Source organism: Eubalaena glacialis, chromosome 9, assembly GCF_028564815.1.
Source record: "Eubalaena glacialis isolate mEubGla1 chromosome 9, mEubGla1.1.hap2.+ XY, whole genome shotgun sequence".
NCBI lineage: Eukaryota > Metazoa > Chordata > Mammalia > Artiodactyla > Balaenidae > Eubalaena > Eubalaena glacialis.
The window spans coordinates 57,921,286-57,948,449 of record NC_083724.1 but is presented as its reverse complement, the minus strand read 5'-3'; the positions used below and the strand labels follow the sequence as shown (position 1 = coordinate 57,948,449).

Below are 27,164 nucleotides of genomic sequence, written 5' to 3'. Positions count from 1 at the left end.
CCACACTATCAATAGAATTATCTTTCTGTAATGTAGAAAAAAAATCATATTACTCAATACTCTATGGCTCTCAAAGGTTAAACTCTTAATCTGACAAAGTCCTTCAAAGACTGTTCTCATTTGAGAGCTGGACCTTTTGTCCTCATGGCATAATATGGAACAGGGACCTGTCCCTCTTGCACAGGATCTTGATTGAAGCTGGCCTTGCTGAATTGGGTGTGGGCCAGGCACTGCTAATTTCCCCTCCTACTGGGCTTCTTAATCACTCTGCCCTAAGAAGACTTTGGGAAGTGATTGGATTTCTTGCATGATTGTTCCTAAGGATGCTGTACTTGCGTATCTCCTCAGATATTGTTTTATTGTACTTTCACCTATAGTTCCTAAGTTTTCCATGGAAGAAGGCAAGATTGTCCATCATAAGGCAGTAGGGTTGTATTTACTCATGAAACCGATACTTGTAAACTGATACTTACTCCTCTCTTTTGTTAGCCTAGTCTGGCAAAATGACACATCTCTTGTGAATTTATTTACTGTGAACGCAAGTGGGGTGGGAGGGTAGGATGGAAGGTGACAGTGTTTTCAATGAAGATAAAGAAGGATTAATGACAATAACAGTCACAGAGTTCAGTAGAATTAAAACATCGTGAAGCATCTTACTAGCCAGTTTGCCATTTTAGAGATTGTTGTACCTAGATCTGTAACAATAAAATCAATCAATTCCAAGATTTAGTGACTGAGTCCCTAATTTTTTTTTTTTTTTTTTGGCTATGTCGGGTCTTTGTTGAGGCATGTGGGATCTTTTGTTGTGGCACGTGGGCTTCTCTCTAGTTGTGGCGTGCGGGTTTTCTGTCTCTAGTTGTGGCGCACGGGCTCTGTAGTTGTGGTGCACAGGGTCCAGAGCGCGTGGGCTCTGTAGTTTGTGGCTCGCGGGCTCTAGTTGAGGCGCGCGGGCTCAGTAGTTGTGGCACACGGGCTTACTTGCCCCGTGGTGTGTGGGATCTTAGTCCCCCAACCAGGAATTGAACCTGCATCCCCTGCATTGGAAGGTGGATTCTTTACTACTGGACCACCAGGGAAGTCCCTGAGTCTGTAAGATCTTAAAGGGGGCAGACATTTGCCTAAGTAGTTAAATCTCAGTTAAATTTAGTAGCATGATTTAACTATATGCAGAGGGGCAGAGAAAGAACCACGTAAGGTCATTTGTATCTAGAAAGTATCTTTCAGTATAAGTGCTATACATGTAGCAGTTCGAAATCTGGCCCATTCAGGAAAGTGTGGAAGCTGGAGTTAGTCTGGGTAGCTAATTTAAAACCGTGTAGCCTTAGGTGAGTGGTTCTTTTCAAGCCTTAGTTTCCAAAGTGATGTGGAAAGCATTTGGTACAATTCCTGGCAAAGAGTAAGTGCTCAAAATGTCAGATGCTGTTATTACATGCATGTCCCAAAATAGGGTCTCATCTGCATCTGAGGACTTTTATAATTCCTCCTTAATTACCTAGTTCCCTAATGAAAATGCTGGTTAAGACTTTCCTGGTGGTCCAGTGGTGAAGAATCCGCCTTCCAGTGCAGGGGACGCAGGTTCGATCCCTGGTCAGGGAACTAAGATCCCACATGCCGCAGGGCAACTAAGCCCGGGCACCACAACTATTGAGCTCACGCGCCTCAATGAGAGAGCCCGTGTGCCGCAAACAACAGAGCCCACGCGCCCTGGAGCCCGCACGCCACAACTAGGGAAGAGAAAACCCGCACGCAACAACTAGAGAGAAGCCTGAGTGCCACAACTAGAGAAAAGCCCATGCGCCACAACAAAGAGCCTGTGCACTGTAACGAAAGATCCTGCATGCCTCATGCCTCAACGAAAATCCCATGTGCTTCAGCTAAGACCTGACGCAGCCAAAAATAAAACCAAAGGGGGAAAAAATAAGGAAAATAAATATTAAAAAAAACCCTGCATGTCGGTCTTTTATTATTTTTTATTTTTTTATAAATTTATTTATTTATTTATATTTTTTATTTTTGGCTGCGTTGGGTCTTCGTTGCTGCGCGCGGGCTTTCTCTAGTTGCGGCGAGCGGGGGCTACTCTTTGTTGTGGTGCGCGGGCTTCTCATTGCGGTGGTTTCTCTTGTTGAGGAGCACGGGCTCTAGGTGCACGGGCTTCAGTAGTTGTGGCTTGTGGGCTCTAGAGCGCAGGCTCAGTAGTTGTGGCGCACGGGCTTAGTTGCTCCGTGGCATGTGGGATCTTCCTGGACCAGGGCTCGAACCCATGTCCCCTGCGTTGGCAGGTGGATTCTTAACCACTGCGCCACCAGGGAAGTCCTGGGTCTTTTATTATAACTGATATTTTCTTGGTTGGGTGAAGGGCCTTTTATAAGTAGCCCTTTCAGTGACACACAGGAAAAAGTGTCAGAATTAGCATGGCAATTTTAGAGAAAAATGTAGGTCATGTGTTATTTAAGACATACCAACTGTTGGTATAAGGCAATTTAAAAGGGAAAACAGGGCTTCCCTGGTGGCGCAGTGGTTGAGAATCCGCCTGCCAATGCAGGGGACACGGGTTCAGGCCCTGGTCCAGGAAGATCCCACATGCCGCGGAGCAACTAAGCCCATGCGCCACAACTACTGAACCTGCGCTCGAGAGCCCACGAGCCACAACTACTGAAGCCCGCGCGCCTAGAGCCCATGCTCCGCAACAAGAGAAGCCACCGCAACAAGAGAAGCCACCGCAGTGAGAAGCCCGCGCGCTGCAACGAAGAGAAGCCCCCGCTCGCTGCAACTAGAGAAAGCCCATGTGCAGCAACAAAGACCCAACGCGGCCAAAAATAAATAAAATAAATTAACCCCCCCCCAAAAAAAAAAAAAAGGAAAAATATTTTACTAAGAGCAGAATTTTTATTTGGTGTAAATAAAACATGTAAAGGAACAGAAGAAAACTGGAATGAGGCAGGTGTCAAAACTGGGAAATTCTGACAAAGCCAAAAAAAGAAGAGCCAAAAAAAATTATGAGGAACCAACCTTGAGGAGTAACTGAGTGCTGTTTGGGGATTTTTCAGGTTCCTGCGTCTAGTACTTAGTGTTGCTGAGCGGATGATTCTTATATTTTCCATATAGCTGTTCTCCTCATGTCAATATTCAAACAAAACTAGGGCTTTAAACTATAACTAGAGCTCTCTTTTGAGACATTTTCTCTCTGTAACATTTCTCTCTTTCCCACAATCAGGTGAAAATGAAATCCTTGCAACGCTGCATGCCATTTCCAGCAAGAACCAGATCTGGAGATCATATATTGGCATGGGCTATTATAACTGCTCAGTGCCACAGACAATTTTGCGGAACTTACTGGAGAACTCAGGATGGTAATGTATTTCTTGATGAAAAACAGGAGTGCTGTGATTTGTTTTGCATTACTCTTTCTGTGTCCCCACCCCCCAAAGCCTCAGAACTTGCCCACTGACACCCATACTCTAGTGCTATCCGTAACCTGCAGGAACCTACCTGGCTTTCTCTGGCTTGGGAGATTTCCTTACTCAAATGTAGAGGACTTAGAAGCTTCTTTCCACTTTTATTCCCATAAAATAATCTAGAGCTCAGAATTGTGGATGCTGGGCATCTCTTCCTCTTGCTGACTCCGTGTTTGTTCTCAGTGCGCGTTTTTGAGCAAGATATCAAACCTGCAGGTGGGCAGATTCAGGGCTTTATTCTTTGGAGACACTAGGATTTTAGGCTGTCTGAGATTACTCAGTGAGTCAAAATCTTGGTCCATTGTCTTCTCTCAGGATTTTAGGAGCTACAGTTAATTATACCCCCCTCCCCTGCCCCCTGCCCCAAACCAATATTCTGGGTTTATGACCAACTGAAAAAAGAAGACGTTGTATCAGGTAGATGGAGATGAAAATGTTAGCTTTATTACTTAGCACTTTGTAGGGAAAGAGAACATGTGTATTCTGTGAACAGGCTCTTCTAGAAACAATCAAAGACAAGCCTGAGCTGTTAATGCTGTTACTTGTTCTGCCTCCACCTCACCTATCAGGTGACTCATTCCTAGTCCTCTAGGGGGTGGGGTAGGGGGTGTTCTTGTCCCTGCCCACTCTGGCTGCCACAGGTTGCACAAAATGAAAATGTTTCTCCTGCACTTGAGGAAAACTTCCATGCTATCTTGCTTTTCCATTCCTGTTTGCTGTATGATAGAAAGAAGGAAACAGAGGTTCACGTCCTAGTATACACTAAACCAGAAAACACCTTGGGTACTTCTTAACGGGCAAAGACCGTGGCTTCAAAGGTGCCTGAGAGCAGATCAGAGCATCTGCTTCTTCTGCCCACTGGGAAATATTGTCTGACTATGGAGGAGGAAAGATGGGGACCCCTGGGCCTTTCTTTCTCTTGTTTTTGGATCAGTGCCATTGTATACACCAGCATCTTTGAATTGAAACTTTATTTCAACTGATAACCTTATCTCCAAAGGAATGTGTGCACTTACCATCTCTAGCATAGAAACAAACCAAGCCTGGGAAGGCTTTGATACTTCCTGGGTGACTTTTTTTTTTTTAAGTTGGTTGGTGTACGAGGTAGATTTAATTTTTAGTAGGACCATTATTATGTAAGGACAGAGTAAGTGATTGCCTCTGCAATTCAAAGGTATTTATAGCAAGATGCAGAGACTATCTTTTAGGTTAGCATATAGAAAAAAAAAAATCAACTTTAGTAAAGGGAATGTGGACCCCCCCATGGGAAAGCACGGAATTGCCTCCTTTGAAATACTAAGTACGTGCTCCACAGCAATATATCTTAAACATTTGCTGAACACTTCACATCTGTTTTAAAAATAGGTTTTATTTAATAAAATTCTGTCAGAGTTAATTTGAATCAAGTGACCAAAATTCTCATTTCAGTATAATCGCCTCATATAAGAAGCTGTCCACCTGCCGTCCTATGACAGACTATTGAGACATCTGTTAGTCCATTTTTTTACTCAAAAACAGAAGTAAGGAGCTTCCCTGGTGGCGCAGTGGTTGAGAATCTGCCTGCTAATGCAGGGGACACGGGTTTGAGCCCTGGTCTGGGAAGATCCCACATGCCGCGGAGCAACTGGGCCCGTGAGCCACAATTACCGAGCCTGCGCGTCTGGAGCCTGTGCTCCGCAACAAGAGAGGCCGCGATAGTGAGAGGCCCGCGCACCGCGACGAAGAGTGGCCCCCACTTGTCGCAACTAGAGAAAGCCCTCGCACAGAAACGAAGACCCAACACAGCAAAAATAAATAAATTAATTAATTAATTTTAAAAAAAAAAGTAAAAAAAACAGAAGTAAGTGCCTGCCTGAGAAGACTCAAAGCTACCCCCCAAATTTACTGTTTGTTCTAGTCAACTCCTGAAGATGGGGTCCGTGTCTCCCAGCTTCTGAGGTTGGGTAGGAGCCTAACTTCTATGAGCACCAGTTAGCAAACCCAGATGGGTTTCATGTGGACGGCCCCCTTCCTGTTTTTGTAAATTTTCATTTCCCAGACTCTACTGAGTCCCTGCTCATTCCCCTCCCCACTCCCTCATTCTCCCTTTAAAACAGCTAGTCACCTCTAAAACACACACACACACAAACACACAGAGAAATATGCAGCCCCATCTAAGATTACAAACTTTGACAATTTTGACATTTTAGAGAGTAAACCTGATACCCTACGTAATTTTAAACTTTGCACAAAGTGTTCTTAGTACTAGGAATAGATGTACTGTTTTGACTACTTACCATATGTGAACTTACACTCTGAACTTACACTCTGTTTGAACTTACACTCAAACAAACATAGCGGTTTCTGTGTGTTTGAGTCTGTGAGTGAATATGTGTTGGGCCGTCAGCACAGCGGGCCTTCATCTGGTGCCTAAAGCCCAGACCTGTAGGTCTGAGGACCAAGGCATGTGTGTAGCTCAGGGCATAGGTTAGACTGGGTGGGAAGCACAGCGCCTTTGCATCTTCTGTCTGCTTTTGCATAAGTGCAAAGGTAATCCTGGTTGGTGAGGGTGTTTGTCCTAGATGCAGTGATTCACGTCCCATCGTTATAGAAGCCAGATCTGTTGGCCTAATCACTCCTGCATTGCTTTTGGTTTCAATATGCTCCATTTCTTTATTAATAGGAGAACAGGAATGAACTGTCAAAGAAGTAATTTTTCTGCTTTGTGTGTGTGTGTGTGTGTGTTTGTGTGTGTGTGAACGCGTGTGAAGGTATTTGTATTGCTGAGGGCTTCTTTTCCCCTGGGGTATTGGTAAAAGTTTGGATGGTAAACTCCAAGTTTGATTTCAAAAGCAAATGGCCTGTCTCCTCCTTCTTACAAAACAAGCCTCCTAAGTACATGAATGGGCTGCAGCATTCCAGCCATCTGAATACTGGCCAGCTGTCTTCGCTCTTGGTGGCCGCACAGAATATTCACCATATTGCTTCCTGGCTGTGAGTGGATATGTTCATTTACTTTAGGATCCGCCAGAGTTTTGAGAGGGAGACAGTGTTGGTCTTTGCTTTTCAGTTCTGGTTTTGGGGTGCATTTTAAGTATTGTTCCTTTGCATTCTCCGAAAGCTGATCTGAAACAGAGGGTGATACTGGCCCTTGCCAGCCCTGATAGGGAGGGCTGTGCACATGAGCGTGGGTAGACTTCACATTATCACCCTTCTGAATGGTTGCCATAGAGATGGAACCAACAAATTCCGGTGACGTGAGGTGAAAATAAATGGGTAACATAGCCTCCAGAGAATACAAACATTTGGGCTCTTACAAGAAGATTTACATTAGGCCTAGAATATATTTTATGGGGTCTACTTTTTGAAATTTTCGATTGCTGATAATATCAGTTAACAAATATCAAAACACTTAGATTTCCCTTGTGACTATTTCTGTTTTGTGTAATGTTGGCACTGGGATTAAATGAGAGAATCTCATGAATGTTTGTCTTCCTGCAACTCCCCCACGCCTTTTTTGGTTAAAATTGTAGAGAATACTGATTATTTTGGAATAAATGTTAATGCCATGTTGAATATATCATGCATCCTTTTTGAGCGGAACAGAATGCCTTCTTGGATATGCAGATACTTTTTGGGTTTTAGTATTAAAATATATCTAGAAACAGAAATCAATTGAGTTAAATATCAGTTGGAACATAGAAATTGTAGATTACAGACATTTTCTTGATCACTGTTTTGCCTGAGGCAACTAAACCCTTTTATGCAGGATGGCAGGCCCTGTGCTAGCATTTTTCTCCTGAAATGAGGGTTTATTTAGTATCTCCAGGCTTGAGACTCACCAATACGTGTCCATTAATAGATGATTTTTAAGACCATTTATGTCTGTTTATTAGTGTAAAAAAAAAGTGTGGATTATAAAAGAAGTTTACAAGTAAAAGAAGTAGGATCATGTGTTTGTCATCTTTGCAAGAAAAGTTTTAAAGCTCTCTCCTTTTAGCAGTGCTCATTAGCATCAGCCTAAGCTTGGACTTTGAGCAAGGAGAGAAAGGCTGAACAAGGGAGGGGGAATATTAAATCCCAAAGTCTGTGAGCAAAGGAATTGCATGGTCTCAGGTATGAAAGACTATGTTTGGGAGGTTTGGGGCTTTTTCTTGCAGGTGACTGGGGAGCCATCCCGATTTGAGCAGGAAAGTCAAACACATACATTTGCACCAGAAATATTAGATAATTTCCTATTTTAAGCACTGTGCTAGGCTAGTAAGGCAACAAAGGGGTGGATATAGGACGTCGGAAGGAAGACTAATGGCAATTGGTCATCATTTGGGCCTAAAAAAATCTGGAGTTTTTACCTTGAGAATTGGCATGATAGTGGTAACTTTGAAGGAATAAGAATATTTAAGAAAAGAAACTACCTTGTTTGGCGATCTGGTTGGAGGAAGGATAGGGAATGTGATGCTGACATGGGATGTGATGAATTTCCAGAAAGAAATTGTTTCCAAGTAGAAATATCTAATAATATCTGAATAGAAGTATGAATAAATCCTTTGGGAGAAGTCTGTGAGTGTTTAAAAAAAAAATTTCTAATACCGGAACAGAGGATAAAAACTTTTCAAAACAATCAGCATTTGGGAAGGACTTTACCATTTCCAAAATGCTTTATGTATGTTAATTGGACTTGAGTGTTAAGATAATATCTGATATGGGTGATGTTATCTCCATTGATGGCCAAGAGAAATTGGCAGGGAGAGGTTTAGTGACTTGTCCCAGTTCACAGGTAATAAATTAGAGAATTTAGGTTGACACCCAGAGCTTCTTAATGCTTAGCATTGGTGAAGATACAGAGAAACCTGTGAATCACTGTATTACTTAAGGGAATACAGAATGGTGTGAACTGTCTAGAGAAAAACATGGCATATGTACCGAAAGATTTGAAATTGATTATCGTACACCTTATGATTTGAAATTCCATATCTGGGGATTTAGCCTAAGGAAATAATACAAAGATAAGGATGCTCACTGTTATGCTATTTCTAATATTTAAAAACCAAAAGTAATATTCAACTTGAGGGGAATTTATCATGAGGAAATAATACAAAGATAGGAATCTAGGAATTTATCCTAAGGAAATAATACAAAGATAAGGATGTTCACTGTTATGCTATTTCTAATATTTAAAAACCAAAAGTAATGTTCAACTTGAGGGGATTTGTTAAATAAATTATGATAAATGATTTAATAACATAACAATCAAATGCATATTTCTGAATAATATTTAAAGTTATTAGAAATTGTCCATGGAATAATGTTAACAGAAAAAAAATCGAGACGCAACTTTATACAGAGTACCATCTTACTTTGAAGTATAAATATGATTGTGATGTCAAAAAGAGACTGAAATTAATTAACCTGATTGTGGTAGTCATTTCACAAAGTATACGTATATCAAAACATCATGTTGTACACTTTTAATATACACATATTATATTAAGTGAATTATACTTAAGTATAAGTGAATTATACTTCAATAAAGCTAGAGAAAAAAAGAAGAATGTATATAGAAAAGTCACAAATTAACAAGAAAAGGGGCAAACAACACAACAGAAAAATGAGCAGGAAAAGAAAAAGAAAAAAAGACTGAAAAGAAATGTACCTAAATGTTAACTATTGTTATCTTGGAGTTCTGGGATTATGGGTGATTTTATTTTCTCAGTAGTTATCTCAATTTTCCAACTTTTTACAAAGAGCATGCATCACATAATCAGCAAAAAAAGGTTGTAAACATGTTCCTGACACACAGAAGATGGTTAATAAATGGTAGCCAATGTCTTTAAAATTTAGAACATATAATAAAAAGGAAGTAAAAATTATGGTTAATCTTGCCACCCAGAGAAAATCACTGTTTACATTTTGGTTCACGTTTTTACAAATTTACAAAAGTAAGATTGTAGTATTTTACATTTTACTTTTTAAATTAATGTATCATGAGCATCTTCTATGTCAGAAAATATTTTTACATATCATTTTCACAATCCATAGTATTATATGCATATTGTCTATTTAATTAATTAATTAATTTAATTTTATTATTTAATTTATTTATTTAATCATTTATTTATTTATTTAATCATTTTCCTTTTAATAGAGAGTTTGTTGCTCATTTTTCAACATTCTGTTCAGTGCTGTGATGAATTCTTTGGATGGGCTAGCTGATACATATGCATGCTTGTTTGTGTATGTGTGTGTATAAGTTTGTGTGTCTGTCCATATGCCAAATAATGATTGTGAGTAAAATGAATATTTCGTGTTAGCCAGGCTATCTAAGCATATGTCTTTGTGGTGGCAGACTATGCTGTGTATGAAGATCTTATCTGATCTGAGGTCACAGTGGCCCCTTGCCTGTGCCTTTTGTGTGCCATTTCTGCTTAGATTCCCTTTCTACTTTGTCTACATTATGTATTGTGTACTTCATTTATTCCAGTTCACCACCCGCTTAGAATTTGGCAAACTGATTACAGTTGCTAAGCCAGGCTGTTCAAGGAATTAATTTAAGCAAAAACATACTCTGCTGTACAAACACACACACACACACACACACACACGCACACAACTATACCAATGAAAGTTTCAGGGAAATTATTTCAAAGTCTTGACATTGTACTGCTTGGTAAGGCAATCTCCCCCACTCTATTCCCCCTCAAAGGTAAGAAGACATTGATTTCAAAGCCTTCAGAAAAGAAAAAAGAAAAAAAAAAGGTGGAAATATCCTGAACATGATTACCAGATCAGGAGAGAAGGAAAAGGGGTTGAAAAAAATTTTTTTTCCTAATACTCTTCGGGCTTGGAAGAACGAAAACAATAGAGATATGAAACAGCGTTAATCTCATGTGGGAGCATAGCCCCCAATCTGACACACTTTTGTAGTACAGTAATGGATTCTTGGTGAAAAGATAGCAGCTCTTTCCAAGTCCTCAGCCACCCTCTCTCCTCTTATTTTATTTTCTTTAAAATATTTATCACTCTGAAATGATTTTATGTATTTTTTATCTCTTTTTCCCCACTACAATATATTTTCCTTGAGATCAGGGACTGTCACCCATCTTGCTTATGATGTGCCACCAGAACTTATAGTTTTTGGCACTTAGTAGACATGCAGTAAATATTTGTAGGATGAGTGAATGAATGAAGGGATGAAAAAAGTGATGAAGTCACTAAGTGGGTTAACTCTCATACCTAAAGACACATTTTTGGCTAATAACTGGAGGATTTTAAGGTTAGAATTCATGTCTACGCTGCCTTCTAACCATTAGTATTCTTGAATTTTGATAGGTATGGAGTTTACTACTTCCATAGACTTTTAATAACTGGATAGTGACAATTCTTTTTTTTTTTGGCTGTGCCACACGTCTTGTGGGATCCTAGTTCCCTGACCAGGGATTGAACCTGGGCCCTTGGCAGTGAAAGTGCAGAGTCCCAACCACTGGACCGCCAGGGAATTCCCAACAATTCTTAAATAGACCTCTATTAATTTTTTAGGAGCACATAGAACTTCTGGTTAGTATAAACAAAGCTCCTCTCCCCCAAAACCAAAAGTTTCGAGTATTAGATATTAGATTCTTAGATACTTTTCTATTGTGAACCGTGGTTGTGGTGAGCTTTTTTTTTTTTTATTCTGTTTATAATATCATAGGCAGTCTCAAGTGGATTTTAAGAACCAACTTACAATACAACATACTTACAATAAGATCATTAAAATAGAAATGTAAGATTAAGTAATTTAGAGGGATAGAAAAGTAAGTATTGATTATCCCCAAAGGATAATATTGTTACTATGATTTAATGCTGAGCTTCCTTACGAAAGACAAAAAGGAAGCTTATTGATGTATTATATGATTCTCAAGAGAGGCAAACTTAATTTTCAGATACTGAATTCTAAAATGAAGGTATTTCATGAGCTTTTTCTGAATAGTGGATTCACAGTTTGGACATAGTGTTTTGGGTCCCTTACAGGATCACCCAGTATACTCCGTACCAGCCAGAGGTGTCTCAGGGGAGACTGGAGAGTTTACTCAATTACCAGACCATGGTGTGTGACATCACAGGCATGGACATGGCTAATGCATCCCTGCTGGATGAGGCCACCGCAGCTGCAGAGGCAATGCAGCTCTGCCACAGGTGAGAGACCCAGCATGAGATTCCCTCAGGGGGAGGGACGTCTTCCAGTCTCACAACTGCTGTGCAGGCGGGGGTTCCCCTGCTCCGGTCAGTGCCCAGTGACTTTGTCCCTCTTTCCCTCTCTCTCTCTCTTTCTCTTCCCTGCCCCCTCTTTCTGTCTATCACACACACACACATTTGTGTCTATGAGATATGTTGTATCAGTATCATTATACCAGTTAGTTGAGGTAACAAACAGATGTGAAATATAGTGCATTTAAAAAAGCCACTGCTGTTTATTGTTTAACATTATGAAAGAAAGACATTTTGCTCTTCACATACATAATGTTAAGTTCAGGGATGTTACAGCAACTCCGAGATAGTATCAAGGACCAATGCCCCTCTCTCTTTGCCATCGTTAGTGCGAGGCTTTCATCCTGTAGATTGAAGAAAAACATACAACCTAAAAGTTGCAAGTTAAGTTTTATTTGGAGATCTTACTAAGGATGAGAGCCCCGGAGACAGTCTCTCACACAGCTCCGAGGAACTGCTCCGAAGAGGTCAGGGAGGAGCCAGAACATGTAGGAGTTTTTTGCTGGAAAAAACCATGCAGTCGAACATCAAAAGATGACTGCTAATCACAAAGAACATACATCTCAGGTTAATGATGTGAGTGCTTTTCAATATATGGGAAGATGTAAGAGTTTGGGCTCATTGAAATTATTCCTTAGAAATGCATCTTAACTATCTTGGGCCAGTCTCCAAAGCAGATAATACTTCCTGTTTTTCTCCATCCTGAATTCCTCTCAGGGTGCACCATCAGTGGGCAGCTACAGTGGCTAATGGCTTGATCCTTGTAGAACTGGGATGGCAGGCAACATTTTTTGTTTACTGCAGTGGCAGACAACAGTCCCGTCCACAGTCCTCCTGGTCACAAGATGACTGCTGGAGCTCTAGCCATGACGCCTGCATTCAGGAAGAAGTAAAGGGTACTTCTAGCGAAATAAGCTCTCTTTAAATAGTGTTTTGGAAGCCTCCACTCAACAATTTACTTATGCTTCATTGACCACCCCTACCTACAAGTGACCTGGAGAAATGCAGTTTTTTTCAGATGGGCACATTGCTGCCCTCTACATATTGGGGTTCTGTTACTATGGGTGACAGGGAGAATGGATATTGGGTAGGAACTAGCAATCTGCAATGTAATATGTAAATAAGTATCACCCTCTTTTATGAAGAATATTCTTCTCAGGTTGTATTTAATGTTTTATAGCTTGCTTTCTTTTTCTATTTAACAATATTTTGTGAACATTTCCCCATTTCTTTAGTCAGCTCTCTAAACTGTGGCTTTTATTGGCTACATAGCAATATTCATTTGCATGGAAGTACCATAATTTATGTAACCTCACCTCTATTGTTATACATTGTTTGTTCCCATTTTTCACTGTTATTAATGGTACTTTTGTGCATCTGTAGGATAAATCTTTGTCAAAAGTTCTGATTATTTCCTGAGGATGCATTTCTAGGAGTAGAATTGCTGGGTCATGGTTAACTTTGGTTAATATTTAGTTAATAATCATTCTCCAGCTCCTCACCTTCTTTTGTTCTTTGCCTTGAGAATACATTTGAGTTTACCTTCCTTCCAGGTAGAATTCTCATGTAGATGGTCATCTGGTAGGGAAATCTGCCCACATTGATGATGTGTCTGTCTGAGGTTTTGGAGGGCTGGCCCTAGTCGACTGACTGGGTGACTGCAGTGGCTAATGGCTTGATCCTTGTGGAACTGGCGGGCAACATTCTTTGTTTACACTCTGAATGCCCATGTAAGTCTCTTTCTTGGCTTCCACAGTCTTGAGGGGTGGTTAAATGGATCCTGGTACCAATTCCCCCTCAGGGAGGGGGGTTCCTCTCACACCTGAAAACAAATGAACAAACATCTGCTGGTGTCTGAGAATTCAACTCAATCCTGACACCATCTACCTGGAGATGGCATCAGATTCCACAGGTTAAGGGCTCAGTTTTATAAAACTGCGCCCCACCCCCCCGCCCCTGCCCTACTTCAGCTACAAGTCGCAAGCCCAGGTTGTTACTTGTGCCTCTGACCAACTGGCTGTAGATTGGGGTTCCAACAACCCCCTCCAACTCAGGATGCCATTCTCAAGTACAGGTTGTTACCTGTATTCATCGACTGGAATTTTCATGACCCCCTCCTCAGAGCAGCGCACAGAACTCAGAGAAACATTTTACTTACTAGAAGCAGTTTATTATCAAATGATATAACTCAGGAATAGCCAGACAGAAGGGATGCATAGGGCTGGGTATGTTGAAAGGGCTCAGAGCTTCCACGCTCCCTCAGAGATCCCCATTCTTCCCAAATCTCCTCATGTTCACCAGTCCAGAAGCTCTCCAAATCCTACCCTTTGGGTTTTTTATGGAGGCTTCATTACATAGACACGATTGATTAAATCTTGGCCATTGGCAATTGATTCAGCCTCCAGCCCCTCTTCCTTCCCTGGAGCTCAGGGTGTAGAACTGAAAGTTCCAACCCTCTAATCACACGGTTGGCTCCTTTAGCAACCAGCCCTCATTCCTCTGTGGGATGCAGAAGTCACCTCATTAACATTACAAATGACACCTTGATCACTTTTCACACTTAGAAAATTCCAATGGTTTTGGGAGCTGTGAGCCAGGAACTGTGGACAAAGACCAAATATATATGAGAAATATATCTTGGTCATCTGAATGATCAAATATTTATTTCCTATAAATCACAGTGTTGCAGTTGTGAACCTCGAACTCACTGGTCAGATATGGAGGCCTCTAAGTTCCAGGCCCTTCTGCTTCCCAAGCAGTCCCAGGGGTGGATTCAGGCTCAAAAGTTGTCAAAAGTTCTGATTCCGGTCATCTTAGGGACAGCCGGAAAGGAATGCCATTTCTATTCTACTCTCAGCTTTTCTTCCGGTCATCTTAGGGACAGCCGGAAAGGAATGCCATTTCTATTCTACTCTCAGCTTTTCACTCCTTTTCACCTTCTCTCTTCCTCATCCACCTGCTCGCTGCTCTCCCATCCCCCACCTCCATCCCCTTTTTCTGAGTAAGAGCTTTCATCTCACACTTGCAGAAGCTGAGACCTTTGTAGTTGATGGGTCAGGGGTTCTCTCCTGAACTTAATAGAGTCACTGGGCTACGCACACTCTGCAAGTGCTTGATTTGCTTCCTCTCTCTTAATTCTCATACCTTCCATCCTGCATTTAATTTTACCCTTGAGAAGCAGCCTTGTGTTTCTTATCTTTAGGAAATGTTTTCTTCAATAGCAATGTTTTTGTTTCCATCCGAGGTCATTTAGGCTTAGATAGCTCTTCTCTCCAGAGTTATTTAGATATAGACTTTGAAGAGCTTTGTGCATTGGACAGTTAATTTTGTATCTCCCAACTCTACTTACTGTATTGAATTTATGCTTATTATAAGAATAATACCTGTTCATAGTGGAAAATTTCAAATAGTAGAGAAGGACGTAATGACAAGTAAAACCTTGCTGTTTCTCAGTTCCATTGCATTGAGAAACTTGCTGTTAACTGGTCATGTGGATCTTTCTTTTTATACAATATACTTGTATCCTCCACTCATTTCTTTTTACCCAGATGCGCTTGTGATACAGAAAATCTTATGCATCCCCATCAGTTTTGTTTCCTGAAACTATGGACTGTTAGAGAACTTCCTGAATTTGGGTCTTAGACCCAACACAGTTCCTTCCATAGCTGTGCGGTACCTGCACGTATCACAACCTATCTGAGTTCTTCTCTGCTTCCTTTGAATGAGGACACTCGGTTTAGATAATCTCTAAATGCTCCTTTGGCAATAAACTTCTCAGATGATTTTATCTAGAAGACTTAGTTTTTTGTTCCTACTCGCACCTAATCACTACCCTTTTCTTTCTTTTTCCTCATAGTATATTTTAAAAAATTTAAACCAGTTTAAGATTGATTTTGCTAAATGGGGTTAGAATGGGAATTGGATTTCAGTGAAATTCTAATCAGGAAATGTCACTATTAGTTATTAATGACTCATTATTTTTTATCCTATGCTCAGACTTTCCTTAAGTACCATCTTTGCTTTGCATTCTTAGAAGATACTCTGATTTCTTTAATGTTCGTGTTTGAATTGTGATTTTTCTTTTCAACAGACACAACAAGAGGAGGAAGTTTTTTGTTGACCCTCGTTGCCACTCACAGACAATAGCTGTCGTCCAGACTCGAGCCAAGTAATTAATTTTATTTGTATTTTGAACTCAGGGATAATGTTATGCTCATCTCTGCTGTTTCTTCCTCTAATTTCCAAACTGACTGGAGTTGAACCTGGTTTAAGCTGGGGTTATTGAATTTTACTTTCCCTACCACTTTCTTCCCATGACCTCACTGGTAAGTAAGATGTGTTAGAATGCAGGGAAAAATACACAGTGGGTTTGGTCGCCTTTGCTTTATATTTTACAAAAAGAACACATTGTTTTGTGTTCTTTTTTTTAAAAAGAAAATTAAGAATATTAAAATTGTTTCAACAGTATTTTGAAAAGTTTGAAAAGCACAGGGTAAAAATGGAACTCTCACACAACTGTTATGATTTTGTATATATTCCTGCAAACATGGCTCATAGGGAATCCACATAATACCTAGTTTAGTATGATGTAGATGAAAGCATATTATATTTTTTAAGTGCTGTAATCAGATAAAACAAACACAGCACAACTACCACATGTGGGTGTGTTTATTTGCTTTCTCCTTGTAAAAGCCTTTCCCCCTGATCCCATACCACCATTCCTTCAGAAGTGGTTTTCTGACATATGATAGGAATTAGATAGTTGCAGGAACCTAAGGAAGGGCTTCTTCCTTGTCTTACTGAGGTTTTCCATTCACCTAAGACCTATCCAAGGTCAAAGTGGCAATGGCTCTGCAGTTACAGGTGGTGGTTGTTTAGCCCTAGGAAGGCATGTTTCTGCTCTTGTCTCAGGCACAGGTTCTGACAGGAAAGCGGGAGGGGAGGTGCTAACGGTGGCTGCAGGTGAGTGGTGTGAAGCACAGTTACCACTGAAGGGCTGGGTGTGGGATGGGGGTGTGTGCGTGTTGGGATAGGGTAGGGGGTGGGGGCACTGAGGAGGGACACAGCATACGAACGCTCTATCGTGGAAAAGAAACTGGAGATGATTTGACTTTCCCTGTAAACCAAAAGCATGGTGGTTCTTTGTCTTCTGTCTTTTCAGGTATGCTGGAGTCCTCATTGAGCTGAAGTTACCCCATGAAATGGATTTCAGTGGAAAAGATGTCAGTGGAGTGCTGTTCCAGTACCCAGACACCGAGGGGAAGGTGGAAGACTTCACGGAGCTCGTGGAGAGAGCCCATCAGGCTGGGGTAGGCAAACCTCTCCTTGTGGGGGGGTCCATGGAGGTGTGTCTCAACTTTGAATTATTATTGTTACTCTTTTTAGCATGATTTTTAAAAAACTTTATTTGTTTAATTTCTTTTTGGCTGCATTGGGTCTTCGTTGCTGCGTGCAGGCTTTCTCTAGTTGCGGCGAGCGTGGGCTACTCTTCATTGCGGTGTGTGGGCTTCTCATTGCGGTGGCTTCTCTTGTGCGGAGCACAGGCTCTAGGTGCGCGGGCTTCAGTAGTTGTGGCTCGCGGGCTCTAGAGGGCAGACTCAGTAGTTGTGGCGCACGGGCTTAGTTGCTCTGTGGCGTGTGGGATCTTCCTGGACCAGGGCTCAAACCCGTGTCCCCTGCATTGGCAGGCGGATTCTCAACCACTGCGCCACCAGGGAAGCCCTATTATTGTTACTCTTTTTGTTGTGTTTTAATTTCCACACATTTATCGCTTGGTAAGGTAAAACTGCCTCCTTCCAACCTCCTTTTTTCAAGTTTGTTTTCTTCACTGGTTCCTGGCACATGATAGGCACTCAGTAAATATTTTAAATGAATGAATGAGTAAATAAATTTCACAGGATACGAACCAACTCTGCCAGTCTGCCTATAATGGAGATAATTTGCTATCCTTCCACTGGTCTCAGGGGAGGTCACAACCTTGTCCATTTTCTCTTGTTTCCTTTCTAGAGCTTGGCCTGTTGTGCTACTGACCTTCTAGCTCTGTGTATCCTGAGGCCTCCTGGAGAATTTGGGGTGGACGTTGCCCTGGGCAGCTCACAGAGATTTGGGGTGCCTCTGGGCTATGGCGGACCACATGCAGCCTTTTTTGCTGTCAGAGAAAGTTTGGTGAGGATGATGCCTGGAAGAATGGTGGGGGTAACAAGGTAAAGCAGCTCATGTTTCTTCCCTTTTATTGTGGTTATGGTTTTCCCTGCTCCTTCTCTTGATCACAGAAGTTGTTGATTTCTCTTTGAATTTAACTGGGCCATTTTGGGTCGATTAAGGAAATGTAAACATAGAGTCAGAAGAGAGAATGTATTTGGGGTATGAATGTTTGGGGTATCAATGCCCTGCCTACCCCCCAACCCCATCCCAATATACACACACACACACACACACACACACACACACACACACACACACACACACACACACACACCCCCCATTTTCCCATACTTGGCCCTTCTCAAATGCCATGTACCTCTTCTCGAATGCCATGAATTTGTGCATATTTGGAAAAGTATGTGTACAATTTATAGCATATTTGTATTGAAGTCATAGAAATGAATTTTAGATTGATGAAAGTCTTGAGAGACTGAATATTTTAAGTGTGTTTTATATCTAACTAGTTTCTTTCTCAGAAATATTAACATGCCACATGGCTATGTAAAGGCAAGGGCAATAAGAGATTACCATGCACACATTGGGTGTGACCTACATTATTTCCTAGAGGCCTACCCTTTGGCCATTTGAGTAATTTCCAAATGTACTTCCTTCAGTGCTTCTCATTGATGAAAATCCTCAGGTTAAGAATTGAGATGAATGCCATGATTATTACTGTGGAACTTTAGCATATTGTTTTTGACCTTTCATAAAGCTGGGCTATTAATGTAAGTGAAGAGTCTGAATTAGTGAATGATGTGCTGGTGATGAGAAGTTCTGAAATACTTTCACTTTGTCACATGATAGCAAAAGGCACTTTGCTTTTTAATGTAAAAAATAATAGTTTCTTTAAGTATTCTCACATTACATTTTCTTTCAATGATGTCTCTTCACCAGATGAGACAGAGGGTTTTCTAATTTAAAAGAGTTTCATATATCAGTTATCATCTTCTGATTTTTTTTTTTTTTTTTTTTTTTTTTTTTTGGCTGTGTTGGGTCTTCGTTTCTATGCGAGGGCTTTCTCTAGTTGTGGCAAGCGGGGGCCACTCTTCATCGTGGTGCGCGGGCCTCTCACTGTCGCGGCCTCTCTTGTTGCGGAGCACAGGCTCCAGACGCGCAGGCTCAGCAGTTGCGGCTCACGGGCCCAGTTGCTCCGCGGCATGTGGGATCTTCCCAGACCAGGGCTCGAACCCGTGTCCCCTGCATTGGCAGGCAGATTCTCAACCACTGTGCCACCAGGGAAGCCCTCATCCTCTGATTTTTGTATTGAACTTCTTACCTTTCTGGAAAGTGGACCTGAGAGTTTGATGAAATAAAGGCTAAGACTGCTGAATCTTTATGGTTATCTAGATTTTTAATTGTATTAAGAAAGGAGAAATTTTATTAGAGACAAGTGTTAGGTTGTTAACATCCTTTATTTATAGCCATATAGTTGCTTTAGATTTCTAGTATAGAAATTCTGTTTCCTTTGTTGGGTATTTCCCTTTTCTCTGAGTCTGCCAAGAAGCTCAGAGTGAAGTTTAATCCTCAGTCACCATCATTTTATTAGGCTGGGTGATTCCTGGAAAATTTTCTTTTAAAGTTCCCAGCTTATTGTATATATCTCAGTGCCTCAAATCCTCAAAGTACAAACTGAAAATTAACAGTCCCCTTTAGAAGAAGATTGGTTTGGAAATTGTTTCTTTATGGCCTTGCACCTAAGTAATTTTGCTGAATTCATTTCAAGGTGGGAAGGAAAGAAGCAGTTCTGTTTATGGCAACTCCTGGTGCTATGATGATCTGTACTAACCGGATGTTTTATTCTTGGTCCAGAGATGCCAGTGGAAAAGAAGTGTATCGTCTTGCTCTTCAAACCAGGGAGCAACACATCCGGAGAGACAAGGCTACCAGCAACATCTGTACAGCTCAGGTAGATCACATACCTGACCTGCTCACTGACTGTCTTACAGTCTACAGCAATGAGCTACTTGTTCATTTACTGAGTTGTTGCTTCATTCATCCACTGAGCAGTGTGCACACCAAAAATGTCAAGATCTTGTTGGTAGAGAAGCCTTGTGGTCTTGTCAGAACACCAATACAATGTATTTTACTGTGGTTCCATGTATGCACACCCTTCACCCGTTAGGGTCTCTGGCATTCTTGGCCACAGGGCAGGTCCATTATGAGTGGTGACTGGGGCACCTTCTCTTAGGGCTGAGACGGAGGCCCTCCAGGTTAGTGTGAGGAAGGCAAGGTGAAGGTGCTTGAGGTGACTGTACTGAGGGGATAGTCCAGATTGGCCAGCCGGTGGTGGCCATGGGGTACTCTTACTGGGAACTCATGAGAGGCATTTCTGAAATGTATGGGATATAAAAGAGGAGGAGTTACCTGAACGTTGCCCAAGGTCTCAGGTTAGAGGGAGCAGTGTTTTCTGACATCCAGCCAGTTCCTAGGATCAGGTGGAGGACCACTCCTGAGCATATAATCCATTCTCGGTTCTCTTCCATTCGGGCTCAGGGAAAGGGAGAGATCTCACAGATACCTCAGTAGGCAGTGCAGTGTTCTTCCCCTCAGGGCACTGGCTCACAGCACCACCGCCAGCTTTTAGAAAGCCTCTCCAGGGAGGGAGTAGATGATAAGGTCTTCTTATAGTTTGCTCCATATCCATTGGTCGTTGAAATAGTTTCCTCAGTTGGTTTTCCTGTATTATTTTTTTTGTCTCAGGGAGGTGGCTGCTTTTCAGGGAAGAGCTCCTCTAGTATCGCAGGAAGGAGCCAGTTGTCACAAGCATGTCCTCTGTTGACAGCAAATTGATCTTCATGTGATGCCTTTACTTTCTGTAGTTTACCCTTCATTTGTTGAATTCCCTGCTTACATATCTTCCCTTCCTCTGCTGCTTTCTGCTCATGTTCTTCCAGAAGGTGTCTCTCTGATCATAAGTGCACTAAGGGCTTTCTGCTTCAAGGTTTGAATTAATTTTCCAGGTTAACTTGGGCTATCTACAATGAGCAAAAGTTACATTCCTACTTCTTTTTTCCTTCCAGTTCATGGATAGCTGATATTTCATTATTTAACCTGGATCGTAAGAGGTCTCTGTTTTTCAGCAATGAATAACATGATGTTTGCCTTAGAGATAGTCATACCCTGTCTTCTCTGATTTTCACTTTCTTATTCTGGAGATTTTCTAACTCTCCATTGTCTATTTCATCTCATGTGTTTCTTCTCATAACTGGTTGCATGAAACAATTGCTTGTGACGCCAGTGTCATTTTCTTTGTAGGCCTATAATTATTCTCTTTTGTTCGGAGATGATTGATATTTTTTAAGCTGTTCCTTGAGCACTCTATGTCATTACTCCAGCCTTCTTCTTGTAGCACCTCTTCCATGTTCTTCTCAGGGCTGCCCCATTCCTCTTGAGTGTTGTAGGGTCCACACTGGACTTCTCTTAGTTTTGCATCACTGATGGTGCAGAACTTTTTTTTTTTTTAATCTCTGAAAATGCATTACTGAATTCTTTAAAAAAAATCTTTCTGTAAACTCGTGACATTTCTACAGGTGTCTGAATTTGCATCATATCTTCTTATTTATATTCTCTTATTTCTCAACTTCCACCACAAGCTTTCATTAGCTTTTTCTAAAGTCCAGGGGTATTGATGTATAATTTACATTTCATTAGCTCTTTTATTGAGATATAACTCTCCATATAATTCACCCATTTAAAGTACACCGTTCAATGGTTGATAGTATTTTCACAAAGTTGTGTACCCATCACCAGCATTTCATTTCTGGATATTTTCATCACCCCTAAAAGAAACTTGTTCCCATTAAGCAGTCACTTCCTATCCTTCTCCCCTCCCTTCAGCCCCTGGTGACCACTTACCTCCTTTCTGTCTCTATGGATTTGCCTATTCTGGATATTTCATATAAATGAGATCATGCAATATGTGGCCTTTTGTGCCTGGTTTCTTTCATTTGAGATGATGTTTTCAAGGTTCATCCATGTTGTAGAATTGGGAAGGAAAAAAAAATTTTTCGTCTAACCTTCTAGGTTCTTCTAGCTGGTCTAAGAATTAAATTGATATGAGACAGATTAACAGGAGAAAATAACATTTTATACATACATACAGGATCCCCACATATATGAGAGGCTCAGAGACCCCACATACATAAGAGGTTAAAGGACAGAAAAGTAAATAAGGTTTACATGTCATCCTGGGCTAAGGAATGGGATAGGGACCAGGTGCTTCCAAGCATGGGAGGGCCATTCACTGGATGATAAGAAGAAGAACAAGATGTTTGGTAATTCGTTGTTTGCTCTGCCATATAGATGGGGCCACTTAGATAAAATTTATCTTTGGTAATAACTCCTTTTCTGGGAAAAATCCTCAATTTAAATTCTTCTGGGCAGTTAAGGGAGGAGCAGTAGTTTCTCTTGAGCCCAGAAGGTCTCCATTGCCTGAACTCAAAATAATCCACATGCTAAAGTGGCACATCTTAGGGAGGCCTGTTTGGAACCCCTACGGTATCATGAATCAATACTTCATTCTTTTTTATGGCTGAAGAATATCCCATTGTATGGATATATCATATTTTGTTAATCCATTCGTCAATTGATGGGCATTTAGGTTGCTTCCACTTTGGGGTACTTTGAATAAGGCTGCTGTGCACATTTGTGTATAAGTTTTTGTGGGGACATATATTTTCAGTTCTCTTGGGTATATTCCTAGAAATAGAATTGCTGGGTCGTTGGTAACTCTATGTTGAACTATTTGAGGAACTTCCAGACTCTTTTCTGAAGTGGCTGCACCATTTTACATTCCCTCCACCAATATATGAGGGTTCTAATTTCTCCACATTTTCACCTGTACTTGTTATTGTTCCTCTTTTTGGTTATAGCTATCCTAGTGGGTGTGAAGTGACATCTCACTGTGGGATTGATTTGCAGTGACCTAATAACTAATGATTTTGAGCATCCTTTCATGATTCACTTTTTTTTTTTTAAATAAATTTATTTATTTTATTTATTTATTTTTGGCTGCGTTGGGTCTTCATTGCTGCACGCGGGCTTTCTCTAGTTGCGGCGAGCGGGGGCTACTCTTCGTTGCGGCACACGGGCTTTTCATTGTGGTGGCTTCTCTTGTTGCGGAGCACGGGGTCTAGGTGCGTGGGCTTCAGTAGTTGTGGCACGTGGGTTCAGTAGTTGTGGCTCGCGGGCTCTAGAGCGTGGGCTCAGTAGTTGTGGTGCACAGGCTTGTGGGATCTTCCTGGACCAGGGCTCAAACCCATGTCCCCTGCATTGGCAGGCGGATTCTTAGCCACTGCGCCACCGGGGAAGTCCCCATGATTCACTTTTGATTACTTTAAGTATCCTAATTATGTTGTTTGTCAGATTATCAAAGAAATTTGAATCTTCTTGGTCTCTCTGTTTCTCTGAACTTCCTTTGATATTCTAATGCCTTACCAAGATTTCTAAAAGTGACTTTATACTTTTCATTAATTTGTTGGTCAGTTGGTTGATATAGTCTCCTGTTTGTAGAAAGAATGATCTCTAGTTTAAAAAGTGACATGAACCAACTTCCACAAGACTTCTGTGATGGGAGGCTTCCAGAGCATTCTGTGAACATCAAGCCTGAGTTTTTATTCCCAGGCAGTATAGCCATGAGCCATGATACACTATATTATGGATGTTTTACTTCAGACATGCCCTCTCCATAGCTATAACGTGTTGTGGTTCTTCCGTATTTATTTCTAATTGTTATACAGAGTCCACAAGAGTGTCTGTACTCTCTCTGGCACTTGGTCCAAGAAAGTCTACTGCTGTGTTCTCTGATGTCTTCTTTTCCTCATTTCCTTTATTGACTCTGATTTCACTTTCTGGCATTTTTGCAGTGACCCCAGAGAGATTCCTTCTAGCAGCCTCACAGAGGAAATGTGTACCTAACAAAATAGATCTGACGTTGAACATCATCCAACTTTAAAGCACTGTGTTTCTCAGCTGAGTAGTGTTTCTGTTCTGTAATGTGCCCCTTCCCACCTTGGGATGCTTGAACATGAAGGTGGACCTTGAACTGCTGACCTAGTACGTTAGGACAGAAGTCACTTTAGTGGGACTGGAAACTCATAGAAACCATGGTGCTGGACCAATGAGATGGGAGGGGCTGTGGGAGAATTGAATGGACTAAGCAGGTGAGGAGTCTGAGACTAGAGTTTGGGTCAGTTACCTAGGGTGATATTGCATGGTTAGAAGGCTGCTGGTTGGTAGGATCTAGGGTGGAAAAGCAGGTGAGGGATAGGGCCAAAAGGAGGAGAGACAGGAGGTGGGCCTCCGTGATTTTCCCCCACATTGGCACTCATTTTGGTTTCTGACCCTTGCCATCCTCTTTTTATCCTCCTCCCTGACCCAAGATGCCACCACAGTGGTCCCTTCCTTGCTCCCTATGCTGGATTCCCTCCCTGAGTCTCTGAGAGATTCTAGTGCCATTCTTTCCTATTCTCTGTCACACTAGAATACACACTTCCCTGTAAATATTTTTGTGAAACTTCAATCAACGGTCAGGAGAGATATCTTTACCTGAGAAAGTGACCTTACTGTCAACAGGGAATAAGCCAGTACGTTCTGGTTTTCCCTTCCTAATACATCTCCTGCCAACTCATTTTGGTTTTATTCCCCTGCGTCCTGCATTTTCATCGTTGATGGTCCTTTGCATAGATTCACCATTCACCTCTTGGTTGGCTGAAATTCAGTTTCTAGTGCTTTATTTAAGGCTTCAAGAGAATTATACTCCCTGAGTTGTTGTGTGTTTGATAATTTTGTTGCTTTTATCCTTGAAGAACTGTATTATTGAGCATAAAATTCTTAGATCTCACTTTTTTCCCCTGAGGTCTTTGTTGTTCCACTATCTTCCAACATTAAATATTGCATCTCCATGTCTGATGACAGCCTGATCTTCCCTTTTATGGGTGACACGATTATGTTGCATGGATGGAACGCCTTGCTAATGGTCACATTCAAAGATTTAGTATAGTGACTCTAGGGTGTCTTGGATACTGTATTTACCCCTCAGATGGTTGGGCAGGTTATAAATGGTCTCCAACTATCACAGAGAAGGCAGGGAGTCTGATCATTTTGCTTTGTACCTGCTTTTAGTTTTGGCATCTCAAGTCAGAATAACAGTCCCTCCCACTGATCATCTTCCATCACATTGTTGAACCTGATTCTTTAAATGCTCTTTGTCGTTTTAGGCTCTCTTGGCGAATATGGCTGCAATGTTTGCAATCTACCATGGGTCCCACGGGCTGGAACATATTGCTAGGAGGGTACATAATGCCACTTTGATTTTGTCTGAAGGTGAGTCAGTTTTCTGCTTTAAAACTTTTGGTTATAACAAGACTGATACATGTGAGTAAATAAAATTGAAAACTCACTGCATGTCTAATACTACATGCAAAATTAAAAGTCAAATAAAAGCCTAGGAATAATATTTTCAACATCTATGACAGACTGAGTGTTAATATATTTAATATATTGAGCTCTTCCTCAGTCCCCCCACCCCATACACAAGAAGAATGAACACCCTGAGAGAAAACTGGACAAAGGACATTAAATGTAATTTTAAAAGAAAGTATACAAATGAACATATATAATTTCAGCCTCACTATTAATCAAAGAAATGTAAATTGAAAGAATAAAATAGTGTTTCTCTCATTACATTGGCAGAGATTAAAAAGAATGCTGAGATTGGTATGACTTTTATGAGGGCACTTAAACAATACGTGTCAAAAGCTTTTAAAATGTGCCTACAATTTGATACAGAAATTCTAGGAATGTATCTAAAGGAAATAATCAGATAACGATGTAAAGGATGTGCATTGAAACATTATTTACAATAGCACAATCTTGGAAACAGCCTAAACGTCCAATAATAAGTAATTAGTTAAATTATGGTACATAATTTAAGTTTGAATATTATATAGCCATTAAAAATAATGATAGGGGTTTTGATCTGTAGAAAAGCAAAATCTTCATGATACATTAAATTTTTTAAAAAAGGGTAAAGAAGTATATGTATGTGATATATTACACGCATACATACACACACACTCTTCTAGAGGAATCTATACCAAGAAGTAACCACTAGTTATTTCTGGATGGTGATTATGGTGATTTTTTTCTCCATTTTTATATGTATTTCACAACTTTCTGTAGCATAATAATAAACATTTACCTTTTTAAAAAAAAATAAATTTATTTATTTATTTTTGTCTGTGTTGGGTCTTCGTTGCTGCACGCGGGCTTTCTCTAGTTGCGGCGAGCAAGGGTTACTCTTTGTTGCGATGCGCAGGCTTCTCATTGCGGTGGCTTCTCTTGTGGAGCATGGGCTCTAGGTGCATGGGCTTCAGCAGTTGTGGCACGCAGGCTCAGTAGTTGTGGCTCGCAGGCTCTAGAGCGCAGGCTCAGTAGTTGTGGTGCATGGGCTTAGTTGTCCCGTGGCATGTGGGATCATCCCAGACCAGGGCTCGAACCCGTGTCCCCTGCATTGGCAGGCGGATTCTTAACCACTGTGCCACCAGGGAAGTCCTACTTTTTTTAAAAAAAGCACCGACCAAAACACTGGGTAGGAACAGACCGTAGTAGGATTTACCTCTTTACTTCTGTGAAGTGTCAGTGGCAGAGGGTCTGGTTTCTACATAGAGACCGGTGGCTATCCTATCTTGTCTAGGTCTCAAGAGAGCAGGACACCAACTCCAGCATGACTTGTTCTTTGACACTTTGAAGATTCAGTGTGGCTGCTCAGTGAAGGAGGTCTTGGGCAGGGCTGCTCAGCGACAAATAAATATTCGGCTGTTTGAGGATCACACAGTAAGTCAGACTTTCAGTTTTGTTTGTTTGTTTGTTGTACAAATTCTATAAATTTTTATGACTTTTCTCATTAAAATTTCTCTTTATTTAAAAAAAAAATCAGTATTGGACCTTTGGGCACAACTTCTTTGTAAACAATTTTCATTTCCAGTTTGGAACATTGTGACCTTTTAAATGATAATCCATTGTCAGCTTTCCTTAAGATGTTGTGTTTTCATATATGGGACTCTTAGGCACATATTTTGCTCATAATACTCCTTCGATCACAATATGACTGTTCAAGGTAAAGGCTATGATAAGTGATATGATAAGGTAAGTTAAGGGAAGAAAAAAGTGAGCATATCTAGTACCAAAAGGAGTGCCCTGCAGCCATCTGGACTCTTTTAGAGTCCAGAAGTGGCTGTAAAACTCTCAATCTTTTGACGTTTGGGACTGGTCTAGCCT

The 27,164-nt window shown here is 41.0% G+C and overlaps 1 protein-coding gene across 1 annotated transcript in view; it reads left to right on the top strand.

The window, feature by feature from the left end:
• GLDC (glycine decarboxylase) overlaps window positions 1-27,164 on the top strand; it is a 96,607-nt gene that overhangs the window by 17,122 nt on the left and 52,321 nt on the right. Inside the window, exons 3-10 of the mRNA XM_061200411.1 lie at window positions 3,215-3,350; window positions 11,445-11,609; window positions 15,772-15,849; window positions 16,843-16,990; window positions 17,688-17,884; window positions 19,695-19,791; window positions 25,103-25,208; window positions 26,581-26,720. Coding sequence (XP_061056394.1) covers window positions 3,215-3,350; window positions 11,445-11,609; window positions 15,772-15,849; window positions 16,843-16,990; window positions 17,688-17,884; window positions 19,695-19,791; window positions 25,103-25,208; window positions 26,581-26,720 — 1,067 coding nt within the window. The remainder of the gene's footprint in view (window positions 1-3,214; window positions 3,351-11,444; window positions 11,610-15,771; window positions 15,850-16,842; window positions 16,991-17,687; window positions 17,885-19,694; window positions 19,792-25,102; window positions 25,209-26,580; window positions 26,721-27,164) is intronic.